The sequence below is a fragment of the Ictidomys tridecemlineatus genome, chromosome 2 (genome assembly GCF_052094955.1).
Source record: "Ictidomys tridecemlineatus isolate mIctTri1 chromosome 2, mIctTri1.hap1, whole genome shotgun sequence".
Classification (NCBI taxonomy): Eukaryota; Metazoa; Chordata; class Mammalia; order Rodentia; family Sciuridae; genus Ictidomys; species Ictidomys tridecemlineatus.
The window spans coordinates 133,232,066-133,245,701 of record NC_135478.1 but is presented as its reverse complement, the minus strand read 5'-3'; the positions used below and the strand labels follow the sequence as shown (position 1 = coordinate 133,245,701).

Sequence of the window (13,636 nt, the reverse complement as noted above, 5' to 3'; positions counted from 1 at the left end):
CACAAATGGAGAATAAGTATGGCAGATACTGATGCCCTGACACCCAGGACTGGGCACAAGGTGAGTGTCAACTCACCTTGTTGGTGGGTCAGCCTCTCTGGTTTCACAGAGTCTGTTCTTTTACTGCACACACATAAGCACGCACGTACACACACACACACACACACACACACACACACACACACATACACACACACACACCAGCCCTATGTTCCATAAAATTGTCATTTGGCATATTTAGAAATTTCTAAAACATTCTTTGTTTCCTCTCATCCCCTGATCTCTACACACACAAAGTTTTACATAGGATTTGAAGGATTGAGAGACTTCTGCAGTCCAGCCTGAAATCTCCACAGATGCTAAATTACTACCCTTTGTTAGATAAGAAGAAAGGCAGACTTGTACTGTCAGAGAAGGGATATGAGGGGACAGGAGTGAAGCTCAGAGAGGTAGAAGAAGGTGTGAGGGAGCTTTACATGACTGTCCAAGGCTGCCAAGAGTTGGGTAGAATTAGAATGATATATGTGTGTTAATAATCAATGCACGATTACTTCTTAGGCAAGATCTCTTTTTCTGAGGCCTCTATCTCAAGCTCACTATAAATTGCTGTGTAGCAATCACATTACGTCATGTTTAAATGCTCAAAGTGTACTCAGTCTGTTTTTCCAAATTTCCCACTCTCGACTCCAATCCGCCCTGAACCTGTCTCAGAGTGCCTACCGAGTCTTCACCAGTAGCACCTGCTTAAAGCACATGATTCTGAAAGTCCGAAGAGACGCTCGCAATTTTGAACGCTACCAGCACAACCGGGACTTGGTGAATTTCATCAACATGTTCGCAGACACTCGGCTGGAACTGCCCCGAGGCTGGGAGATCAAAACAGACCAGCAGGGGAAGGTGAGTGTGATGAATGCTCCAGGCTTTCATGGAATGCTCTGATTCACCAAGAAAAGGACTGGTGAGAATGGGGAGGAGGGTTATTGGGAAGAAGGTTTTTGTGCCTCAGAGCTACATTTGGCCTTCAGGAGGAAAGGGGGTGATAACTATCCACATCAGGGTTTCTCAAGCTCAGCACTATTTTGGAGGGTAGCTGGGCAGAGGCAACTTCTTGTGCATAATGAGATGTTAGCCAGCATCTCTAGCCTCTGCCCACCAGATACCAATGGAACACTTCCTAAGTGGTGACATTGTGGCGTGTCCCCTGGGCAGTGAAGATCATGCTTGGTTGAGAACTACTGTCTACATCTTTATAAATTTGTATTTGGGGAATGGAAAACCAGATTCTCTCCAGTGGCAGATTATTGGGTTCCCTTCTTAGACAGCTAACTCTCAGTAGATAGCATTACTGTTTAAATGGGGAATGACATTATTGCATTCCTTGTGATTTCCCTAATAAATCTTCAATTCTCCTTAAAATCTCCTACCAAACAGGAATGGGGTGAACCGGGCCTGTGCCAGGTTTCTGGCCTGCATTTGGGTTCTATGTGATCTTAATCCAAATGCTTTGGAAATCTAGCTGAGTCTGCCAGAGTAAGAATATTTTCTCTTAATCATCTTGATGTATATATAGAACAGACCAAGCAACTTACCAAAGACCTGTTCCTGCAAAAACTATTATGAACTTCGCTAAATAAAATCCCTCCTTTGATGATCTCTGAGTGGGAAGCCGCACTGGACAGTTCCTTGCCTCCTTGTGTACCTACAAAGCCATAGTTCCCCAAAAGGACCCTGTAGGTCATCTTTGTCCCCTTGGAGCCACAGATCCTGCTCCGACAAGCCCATAAGCACGCCTGAGAACCAGAACGCTCTACAGCATGTGGGTGAAGAATGTGCCACTAATGCAAGTCCCATCCTGTGCATTATGGGATGTTTAGCAGCATCTTTGGGCCAAATCTCTGGGCCCTTCTGAAGCCAGGAGTGAGTTGCACGAGTGGTTAGGGATATGCCTTATATAGTAGTAAAGCTACCATAGTTAGAATGTACTGCCTGGAACCTTTTTAGTTAGTGGCTTTGGTCTCCACTGGGAAAAATGACAGGAATTTATATTATGACAGTTTGCAGATATGCCTTAGGGTGGGAAATAAAGCCTGAGCCAGAATAGAAAATAAAGGAGCATCTTATCAGAGCCAGGCACACCTAGTGCTCAGTAGTCTTCAGCAGCCACATTTACACATATTGCTTGACCAAGATGCCAAGAAAACACCACTATGAATCAGTGGACCAAAAGGCAGTGTTTATCATGCAAAAGCACACACTTATGTAAACAACTTGCTCAGCCTCGGATTTCTATGGCTGCAGCTTTTGCACAGGGACAGGGAGGCCCTCAAATGCAATAAGGCTCTGGCTCTCCATCTTACACACAGCAGATGACACGGTCACCTCCAGGTCATCATACTGAGAGGGGGCACAGTGACTGAGATACACACCAAAATTTTAGTCTGTTTGCATAATTTTAGCTTGAATGCATATTAAAGAGTTTCTGGCAAGACGGTTTTCTCCTAAAATTCTGTTTTGTGAAATAAAATATCATATGCAGAAAAGAAAAAAAATCCAAATTTGAAATGAGAAGATTGTGTTTTACTTTCCATTTAATACAAACACTGTATGACCACACATACACACACACACACACACACACACACACACATTTTCACCAATTGTTTATTGATTAAAAACACACTCATAAGTGGCAGAAAGAATTTCCAAGGCATAACATGTACTGAACTGGAGTTTTAGTCCCATATTTGAAATGTACTATCACAGTTTATTTATGGTGGTCAGACAAGAGGATAGGGAGGAAAAATGGGTATAGTCCTGTGAAAGAGGACTGGTCCAACTCATCCCAAGCAAATCACCCTAGGCAAGTCACTCCACTTTTATGAGCCTTTTTTTGTTTTGTTTTGTTTTGCTTTTCATAAATAGCAATAATAATGCCTCTTTGGCCTTCATGATTTTATAAACAGAGGCAAAGAATAAATAAATTAATGTGGGAATTCACCATGGCAGGTGGGCAGCATCTGCCACTTGTCCTCTGAATACTGTAGCAAAGGTCCACCGGGGGGAAAAAAGAAACATAGGGGAAAGAGACCCCCTCATTGCCAAAGTCCATTAATGATGAGAATTGATTGAGAAAAACATTTTTGGAACACAGCCTACAAGCTCAACCCTCTAACTTGGAAAGAATGTGATGTACGGGAGACGAAGAGTTAGGAACACAATTCAACAAAAAAAAAATGAAATGATATAGCTCACTGTAAAAAGAGCCATCTTCACCACTGGCCAAATGAGGGTCCACAGTACCAAAATCACCTTCTTGTCCCTACCCTGACCAGTCTGCTTCTTGCTTTATCTATATATTCAGAGATAACAACCTTCACGTTTATTATGCATCCTGGCGGCAGGAAGCAGAAGGGCTGGAGAAAGCTGTTGGGAATGTTTGAATGTAGAGTCATCCCCCAAGGGAAGCTAGAAAGAGCTCCGAGCCGAGCCATGACACTTCAGAAGGACTGCAGCAAAGGCAAAAATGCCAACTATCTCCTTTGCCATTGGGAGAAAGGAGGACACAGCCTCCTGCCCAAGTTCCATGAAGACTGCCTGTGGACCTCACCGATGGCCTCAGGTCTAAGCAGAAGGGGACAGTTACCCTCAAGGGAGGGTGTGGGGCTTTGGGCCCCATGGGGTACTGCCTGGTGGCAGGCATGGGCCTGAGGTGGCCTCCACTATGAAATAGATAGATAACAGGACAAGAAGGAGGCTGTGAAGAGCTGCTTCCACCACGTGAAGGAAACAAAAAGCAGAAAACAAGATGAGAAGCAGCAGACCAAAGAAAGTGGGCTAAAAAATAAACACTGTTGAATTTTAGGGAAAACCAAACTAACAACTTGGGGGTAAAACAGAGCAGCAATGACGCTAAGGGAAATCAAGTCATTTAACAGAGCATGCGAACATGGAAACAGCACCCAAAGCAGAAGGAACCACACCTTCCCATGGTCCTTAACCCATACGCCCCACTAGATACTTTGCATTGTCCTCTTCATTGTCTATTTACTTTTTTTCTTTTTTGCGGGGGTGGGGGGAACCAGAGATTGAAATCTGGGACACTCAACCACTGAGTCACATCTCCAGCCCTATTTAAAGACAGGGTCTCACTGAGTTGCTTAGAGCCTCACTTTTGGTGAGGCTGGCATTGAACTTATGATCCTCCTGCCTCAGCCTCCCAAGCTGTTGGGATTACAAGCGTGTGCCAACATGCCCAGCACTCACTGTCTATTTCTTCTGGCTTGATTTTAAGCTCCTCGAAGGCAGGAATCAGTTTTGCTCACTGATGAAACCCCAAGAACCTCTTACCTTAGTTTTGGATGAATGATTTACAGAGATTCCTGAAGAAGAAACCAGAATATAATAAGTACAGCAACAGTAACTGAATAGTAAATATTGACATTGATTAAATTAAATATGTAAATGTTAAATAAATATTTAAATAAAATTTCGCTAGACTACAATAAAATTATTCAAGTGGGAAGATTAATTCATGGATTTACAGTAAAAATAGTTACATATACTGCATAAAGAGGTAAAATTACTATCTGTCAATAGAATATTTTTCAAACAAAACAAATTAGTTAAAATAAATTCTCTATCTGTATATGCTCTGGAATGTCTTTAAATAGACGTTTCCTAAAAATCTTGTCAAAACATACCCATCATAATATAAAAGTTACCTAGAAAAGAGTAAAACTCAGACAACTTCAAGTTTCCCATCCAAAAACTAAACTGTAGAAATCCACAGAGCAACCACTGCAAGATATTCCTAAGAAAAGGTTGCAGCCCAGTTGTCCTATTATTTGGTCATTTATGTATGAAGACAACAGAAAACCAATCTCATGTGCAATATCAGAGCTGAACCTATTCTCTCACTGATCCTGATCAAATGCCAAAGCCATTCTCCAGATGGATCATTTACGAAGCAAAACAAGAAATTTAAAAAAAAAAGGGAAAATCATAATAGAAAAAGGACTCATGGTGAGCATTCAAGTTAATCTAATACAGAAATGTAAATTATGACTGTTACAAGGCTTTAAAATATACCAGAAACCTGAGTAAAATATGGGGAAAGATGCATAATTAAATTGGAAGAGTGTATTCTAACTATCTGGATCAACATTCCCAGACTGGAATAAAACGATGAGGAAGTGACAAGAGAGCGACCCTAAGGAAGGAAGGAAAGTTGTGCTAAAGTTGTGCTAAACTCCAAGCAGGTGCAAATTGGGTAATTTACAAAACAAAGGTTAAATCCAGTTATTTGACAAACTTAACAGGCAACTATGTGTACCATGTAAAACAAGGTCTTTTCTCTTCCAAATTCCTACAAAAGTTAAAATCAAACAAAATATAGTCTGTGTAGCAAAACACACACACACAAAAAAAAAGTGTCCACAAAGAAAATGTAAATAATAAAAATAAGATAACAAAAGTAAAGCCAAACATAGGACTTCTGCTAATAGGTAGGTATAGGGTAAAAGTCACATACCAAAAGGAAAATGCTTTCAGATTTGGTATCAAACAGATTCAACTTATAAAAAAGACATACCTAAGTAATGATTCAGGAAGTTTAAAAATAAAAGAGTAAATATTAACATGGAGTGAAAACAATAACAGAAGAAAAATTGGTGGTATATTCATATATTAAGGAGAGTTCAAATCTATAATCATTAAATGTGATCAGTGAAAGATTTAATATTAATCAGTGACAAAGTTAAAATAAATAAACAATGATCATATAACTTCTAGGTTACCACTATTATTACTATTACTATTATTAAACACCACTATTATTACTATTATTTTACTTGTTCTAATTAGTTATACATGCCAATAGAATGCATTTTGATACATCATACATAAATGGGGTATAATTTCTCATCCTTCTGGTTGGACATGATGTAGAGTTACATAGGTTGTATAATTATATATGCACCTAGAGTAATAATGTCCAATTTATTCTACTATTATTACTATCCCCAGACCCCCTCCACTCCCTTCACTACCTTCTGTCTAACCCAAAGTACCTCTATTCTCCCCACACCTTATTATAAATTAGCAACTGCATATCAGAGAAAACACTGGGCCTTTGGATATTTGGGATTGATTTATTTCACTTAGCATGATAGTCTCCAGTTCCATCCATTTACCAGAAAATGTCATCATTCCATTCTTCTTTAAGGCTGAGTAATATTCCATTGTGTATATATACCACAGTTTCTCTACCTGTTCATCTGTTGAAGGGCACCTAGGTTGGTTCCATAGTTTAGCAATTGTGAATTGAGCTCTATAAACATTAGAGCTGATTTTAAGTCCTTTGGGTATAAACTGAGGAGTGGAATAACTGTGTCAAATGGTAATTCCATTCCAAGTTTTCTGAGGAATCTCCATACTGCTTTCCATAGTGGTTGCACCAATTTACAGTCCCACAGGCAATGTATGAGTGTATCTTTTATCCCACATCCTCGCCAACACTTATTGTTCCTTATATCGTTGATAATTGCCGTTCTGACTGGAATGAGATGGAATCTCAGTGTAGTTTGATTTGCATTTCTCTAATTTGCATTGCTCTAATTGAGATGTTGTAACTTTTTTCACATATTTGTAGATCAATTTTACTTCTGTGAATTATCTGTGAAGTTCCTTAGCCGGTTTATAGATTGGGTTATTTGTTTTTTGTTTTGGGGGGTTTTTGGGGTGTTGTTTTTTGAGTTCTTTATATATCCTGGAGATTAATGTTCTGTCTGAGGTGCCTGTAGTAAAGATTTTCTCCCATTCTGTAGGCTCTCTCTTCACATTATTGATTGTTTCCTTTGCTGTAAAGAAGCTTTTTAGTTTTAATCCATTCCATTTATTTTTTTATTGATTGTTCAAAACATTACAGAGCTCATGATATATCATCTTTCATACATTTGACTCAATTGGGTTTTGAACTCCCGTTTTTACCCCAAATACAAATTGCAGAATCACATCTGTTACATACTCACAATTTTACATAATGGCATATTAGTGACTATTGTATTCTGCTACCTTTCCTATCCCCTACTATACCCCCTCCCCTCCCCTCCCCTCCCATCTTCCCTCTCTACCTCCTCTGCTGTTGTTCAATTCTCTCCCTTTTTCCCCCTCCCCCTTGCCCCTCATAACCTCTTATAATTTTGTGTATCATTGAAGGTCTCCTACCATTTCCATATGCTTTCCCTTCTCTCTCCCTTTCTCTCCCCCCATTCGTCTTTGTTTACTGTTAGTCTTTTATTGATTCTTGATTTTACTTTGAGCACTTCAGGAGTCTTATTAGGGAAATCAATACCTAAACTGACATGGTGGAGATTTGGGCCCACTTTTTCTTCTAGTAGGCACAGAATCTCTGTTCTAGTGCCTAAATCCTTGTTCCACTTTGAGTTGAGGTTTTTTCAGGTTGAGAGATAGGGGTTTAATTTCAGTTTGCTACATATGGATTTCTAGTTTTTCCAGCACCATTTGTTGAAGAGGATATCTTTTTCTATAATATATATTTTTGGCACCTTTGTTTAGTATGAGATAAGTGCATTTATGTGAATGTGTCTCTGTGTCTTCTATTCTGTACCATTGGTATACAAATCTGTTTTGGTGACAATATTATGCCATTTTTTGTGCCAATACCATGCCATTTGACTCTGTAGTACAATTTGAGGTATGGTATAGTGATGACTCCTGCTTCACTTTTCTTGCTAAGGATTACTTTGGCTATTCTGAGTCTCTTATTTTTCCAAATGAATTTCATGATTGCTTTTTCTATTTCAATGAAGAATGTCATTGGGATTTTAATGGGAATTACATTAAATCTGTATAACATTTTTGGTTACAATGGCCATTTTGACAATGTTAATTCTGCCTATCCAACAACAAGGGAGATCTTTCCATCTCCTAAGGCCTTTTTCAATTTCTTTCTTTAGTGTTCTATAGTTTTCTTTGTAGAGGTCTTTCACCTCTTTTGTTATATTGATTCCTAATTTTTTGAGGCTATTGTGAATGGGATAGTTTTCCTAATTTCTTTTTTGGTGGATTCATCACTGATATATAGGAATGCATTTGACTTATGAGTGTTAATTTTATATCCTGTTACTCTATTGAATTCATTTATTAGTTCTAGAAGTTTTCTGGTGGAATATTTTGGATCTTCTAAATATAGAATCATGTCATTAGCAAATAGTGATAGTTTGAGTTCTTCTTTTCCTATTTGTATCCCTTTAATTTCTTTATTCTCTAATTGCTCTGGCTCGAGTTTCAAGGATGATGTTGAAGAGAAGTGGTAAAAGAGGGCATCTTTGTCTTGTTTCAGTTCTTAGAGGGAATGTTTTCAGTTTTTCTCCATTTAGAATGATATTGGCCTTGGGCTTAGCATAGATAGCTTTTATAATGTTGAGATATGTTCCTGTTATCCTTAGTTTTTCTAGTGTTTTGAACACGAAGGGGTGCTGTATTTTGTCAGAAGCTTTTTCTGCATCTGTTGAGATGATCATATGATTCTTGTCTCTAAGTCTTTGATGTGATGAATTACATTTATTGATTTGCATATGTTGCAACAACCTTGCATCCCTGGGATGAGCCCCACTTGATCATGGTGCACTATCTTTTAATATGTCTTTGTATGCAATTTTCTAGAATTTTATGGAAAATTTTTGCATCTATGTTCATCAGGAATATTGGTCTGAAGTTTTCCTTCCTTGATATGTTCTTGTTTGGTTTTAATATCAGGGTGATACTAGCTTCATAGGATGAGTTTGGAAGGGTTCTCTCCTTTTCTATTCCATGGGTAACTTGAGAAGTATTGATGTTAATTCTTCTTTGAAGGTCTTGTACAACTCACTGAGAATCTCTCTGGTCCTGGGATTTTCTTAGTTGGTAGGCTCTCGATGGCATCTTCTATTTCATTGCTTGAAATTGATCTGTTTTAATTGTATATATCCTTCTGATTCAGTTTGGGTAGGCCATGTGTATCTAGAAATTTGTCAATGTCTTCAAGATTGTATATTTTATTGGAGTATAAATTTTTTAAATGGTCTCTGATTATCTTCCATATTTCAGCAGTGTCTGTTGTGTTATTTCTTTTTTCATCACAAATTTTAGTAATTTGAGTTTTCTTTCTCTCTTCATTAGCAGGACTAAGGGTTTATCAATTTTATTCATTTTTTTCAAAGAAATAACTTTATGTTTTGTCAATTTTTTTCAATCGTTTCTTTTGTTTCAATATCATGGATTTAAGCTGATTTTTATTCTTTCCTGTCTTCTACTACTTTTGGTATTGATTTGTTCTTTTTCTAGGGCTTTGATATGTAATGATAGGTTATTTACTCATTGACTTTCTATTCTTTTAATGAATGAGCTCAATGCAATGAACTTTCCTCTTAGAACTGCATTCATAGTATCCCAATGACTTTGATATATTGTATTGATGTTCTCATTTACCTTTAAGTATTTTTTTATCTCTTCCCTGATTTCTTCTGCTATTCATTCATCATTCAATAGATATTAATTAGTCTTCAGGTGTTAGAGTAGCTTCTGCTTTTTATTCTATCATTAATTTCTAATTTCACTCCACTATGATCTGATACAATGCAGGGTATTTTCTCTATCTTTTTTGTATTTGCTAAGAATTGCTTTGTGGCATAAGATATGGTCTATATATGGTCTAGATAAGGATCCTTGTGCTGCTGAGAAGAAAGTATATTCACTCATTGATGGATGAGCAAATATTTAGTTCTATATTTAGTTTTATAGTTTCTTTGTTTAGTTTTTATTTGAAAGATCTATCCAGTAGTGAAAGTGGTGTGTTAAAATCACCCAGTATTATTGTGTTGAGGTCTATTTGATTCTTGAAATTGTTTGATGTACGTAGACGCTCCATTGTTTGGGGCATAAATATTTATAATTGTTATGTCTTGTTATACATCAACAAGACAGTATTAAATGTCCTTCTTTGTCCCTTCTGATTAGCTTTGGCTTGAAGTCCACTTTATGTTAGGATAGAAACTTCTGCTTGTTTATATGATCCATGTGAGTGATATGTTTTTTTCCCATCCTTTCACCTTTAGTCTGTGGAGGTCTTCAACTATGAGGTGAATCTCTTGGAGACAGATATTGTTGAATTTTGTTGTTTTAATCCAATTTGCTAGTCTATGTCTTTTGATTGATGAATTTAAACCATTAACATTCAAGGTTATTATTGAGATATGATTTGTATTCCAGTCATTTTGGTTTACTTCTAGCTTTTAATTTGAATTTGTTTCTCCTTTGATTCACTATTCCTTTAGTGTTTTTCTCCCTTTGCTAATTTTCACTTCTTTCTTTCTATTTCATCTTCATGGAATATTTTTTTTGAGAATATTCTGTAGAGCAGGCTTTCTAATTATTAATTCTTTTAATGTTTGTTTATCAAGGAATGTTTTTTATTTCATCTTCAAATCTGAAGCTTATTTGTGTGTGTGTGTGGTGATGGGAATCAAACCCAGGGCCTTACGCATGCAAAACAAGCACTCTACCAACTGAGCTATATCCCCAGCTCTGAAACTTAATTTTTATGGATATAGGATGCATGGTTGTCATCCATTTTCTTTCAGTGCTTGATATATGTTATTCCAGGACCTCCTAGCTTTGAGGGTCTGGGTTGGGAAATCAGCTGAGATTCAAATTGGTTTACACTACCTTATTATTATTAAATAAAGAGAAATATAAAAAGAAATTAAAAGGATACATAGTAAAATGTGTGGACATTTCTGTTTTAAAAATGAAACATAATTCATCTTTTGTTAAATATAGAGCTTATGTGAATGAATAAACAAAACATGTTATATACATACAATGGAATACTATCAGCCTTCAAAAGGAGTGAAATTCTGACATGTGCTACAATGTGTATGAATCTTGAAAACACTATGTTAAGTGAAATAAGTCAAACACACAAGAATAACTATTATACAATTCCACTCATATCAGGTACCTAGAATAGTCAAATTCATCAAGACAGAAAGTAAAAAACAGAGGTTACCAGAGGGTTGGAGAAAAGAAGGAGAAATTATTGTTTAATGTTTCAGTTTGGGAAGATAAAAAAAAATTCTAGAAATGGATGTTGGTGATGGTTGCAAAACTATGAGAATTTACATAATGCCACTGAACTGTATGTACACAATCTATACATTAACTATATAGAAATATAATCTCCACAATAAAACAGTTTTTAAAAAAGAGCTTATAATTTCTTTTCAAGATCCTATGGAACATTTATTTTTAAAAAATAACATTTTATACCTAAAATAAAACAAAAGGTGGCATTTCATAGCAGTAAAGCTAAATTTTAAACACAACCACAAAAATATAAAGTTGCCTGCTGAGGATTCAAAACAATGCTCTAGATGACTGTTGGGTTTAAGATAAAATAAAAACTTAAAAGCCATTGAGAGAAGTAAGGATTTAGCTCAGTGGTAAAGCACTTGCCTAGCATGTGCAAGGGCCCAAGTTCAAACCCCAGTACTTCAAAGAAAAAAAAGAATTTTTAGAAATCAATGACAATAAATATCAGCAATACTTAATAAAACATAAGATACAGAAAGGCTATATTCAAAGCTTTTGTTTTTACTATCAAATAACATAAGATGTAAATTTCTAAATCAAGAACTTAAAGAAGTAACAAGAAAAGTAATTAAAGTAGAAAATTATTTCAAAAATTATTTGAAAATAATGAATTAAAACTGTATTAAATTTTATTTTATTTTTTTTTTTTTTTATTGTTGGTCGTTCAAAACCTTACACAGTTCTTAATACATCATATTTCACAGTTTGATTCAAGCGGGTTATGAACTCCCAACTTTACCCCGTATACAGATTGCTGTATCACATCAGTTACCCTTCCATTGATTCACATATTGCCTTTCTAGTGTCTGATGTATTCTGCTGTCAGTCCTATTCTCTACTATCCCCCCTCCCCTCCCCTCCCCTCCCCTTTTCTCTCTACCCCTTCTACTGTAAATCATTTCTTCCATTTGTATTATCTTGTCTTACCCCTCCATTACATATTTCTTGATATATCATATTTCACATTTTGATTCAAGTGGGTTATGCACTCCCATATTGCCCCTTATACAGATTGCAGATTCACATCAGTTTCACTTCCATTGCTTTACATATTGCCATCCTAGTGTCTGTTGTATTCTGCTGCCTTTCCTATCCTCTACTATCCCCCCTCCCCTCCCCTCCCCTCCCCTCTTCTCTCTCTACCCCCACTACTGCAATTCATTCCTCCCCCTTGTATTATTTTTCCCTTTCCCCTCACTTCCTCTTGTATGTAATTTTGTCAATTACTTAACACATAATCTAAGGAGCAACACACAAGAATACTACATAAAATAAAACATGCAGAATATTACTGTTAAACATAAAAATTTAAATAAGGGACTGTATTAAAATTTGACCCTGCTATTGCCCTTCTCGGACTATTCCCTGAAGACCTTAAAAGAGCATGCTACAGGGATGCTGCCATATTGATGTTCATAGCAGCACAATTCACAATAGCTAGACTGTGGAACCAACCCAGATGCCCTTCAATTGATGAATGGATAAAAAAAAATGTGATATCTATACACAATGGAGTACTATGCAGCAATAAAAAATGACAAAATCATAGAATTTGCAGGGAAATGGATGGCACTAGAGCAGATTATGCTTAGTGAAGCTAGTCAATCCCTAAAAAACAAATACCAAATGTCTTCTTTGATATAATGAGAGCAACTATGAACAGAGCAAGGAGGAAGAGCAGGAAGAAAAGACTAACATTTAACAGAGTCATGAGATGGGAGGGAAAGGGAGAGAAAAGGGAAATTGCATGGAAATGAAGGGAGACCCTCATTGCTATACAAAATTACATATAAGAGGTTGTGAGGGGAATGGGAAAATAAACAAGGAGAGTAATGAAATACAGTAGATGGGGTAGAGAGAGAAGAAGGGAGGGGAGGGGAGGGGGGATAGTAGGGGATAGGAAAGGTAGCAGAATACAACAATTACTAATTGGGCATTATGTAAAATTGTGGATGTATAACCGACGTGATTCTGCAATCTGCATTTGGGGTAAAATTGGGAGTTCATAACCCACTTCAATCTAATGTATGAAATATGATATGTCAAGAGCTTTGAAATGTTGTGAACAACCAATAAAAAAAAATAAAAATAAAAATGAATCAACCAAAAAAAAAAAAAAAAAAAAAAAAAAAGAAAATAATGAATTAAAATCTGATATGAATTAGAAAATACTATAAGAAATAATGTTTGTAAAAGAAAAATCAATCTAAGAAAAATGTTAAATAAAACCAAGAAATGAAAAGTAAAATGTTATAGATTCAGGACAATTTTAAAGAATAAAAATAAAAATATATACATATATAAATGTTTGAGATCAATGTTAGAAAACCTGGAAGAAATGGGTAACTTTTCAAAGATATAGTATGTAAATGATTTTTAAAAACAACTCTTGGGAAATGTAAAAAAATTGAATAAATCTGTAGTGATGAAATAAGTAACAAACGCATCAACAAGTTACTTCTCCAGCCTCAGATATCTTTATGAT

The 13,636-nt window shown here is 36.3% G+C and overlaps 1 protein-coding gene across 5 annotated transcripts in view; it reads left to right on the top strand.

Moving 5' to 3' along the window:
- Window positions 1-13,636, top strand: part of Hecw1 (HECT, C2 and WW domain containing E3 ubiquitin protein ligase 1) — a 405,199-nt gene that overhangs the window by 302,305 nt on the left and 89,258 nt on the right. For all 5 annotated transcript variants that reach the window (XM_040291866.2, XM_021722298.3, XM_021722299.3 and 2 more), the window contains one exon: window positions 712-897. In XM_040291866.2, coding sequence (XP_040147800.2) covers window positions 712-897 — 186 coding nt within the window. The remainder of the gene's footprint in view (window positions 1-711; window positions 898-13,636) is intronic.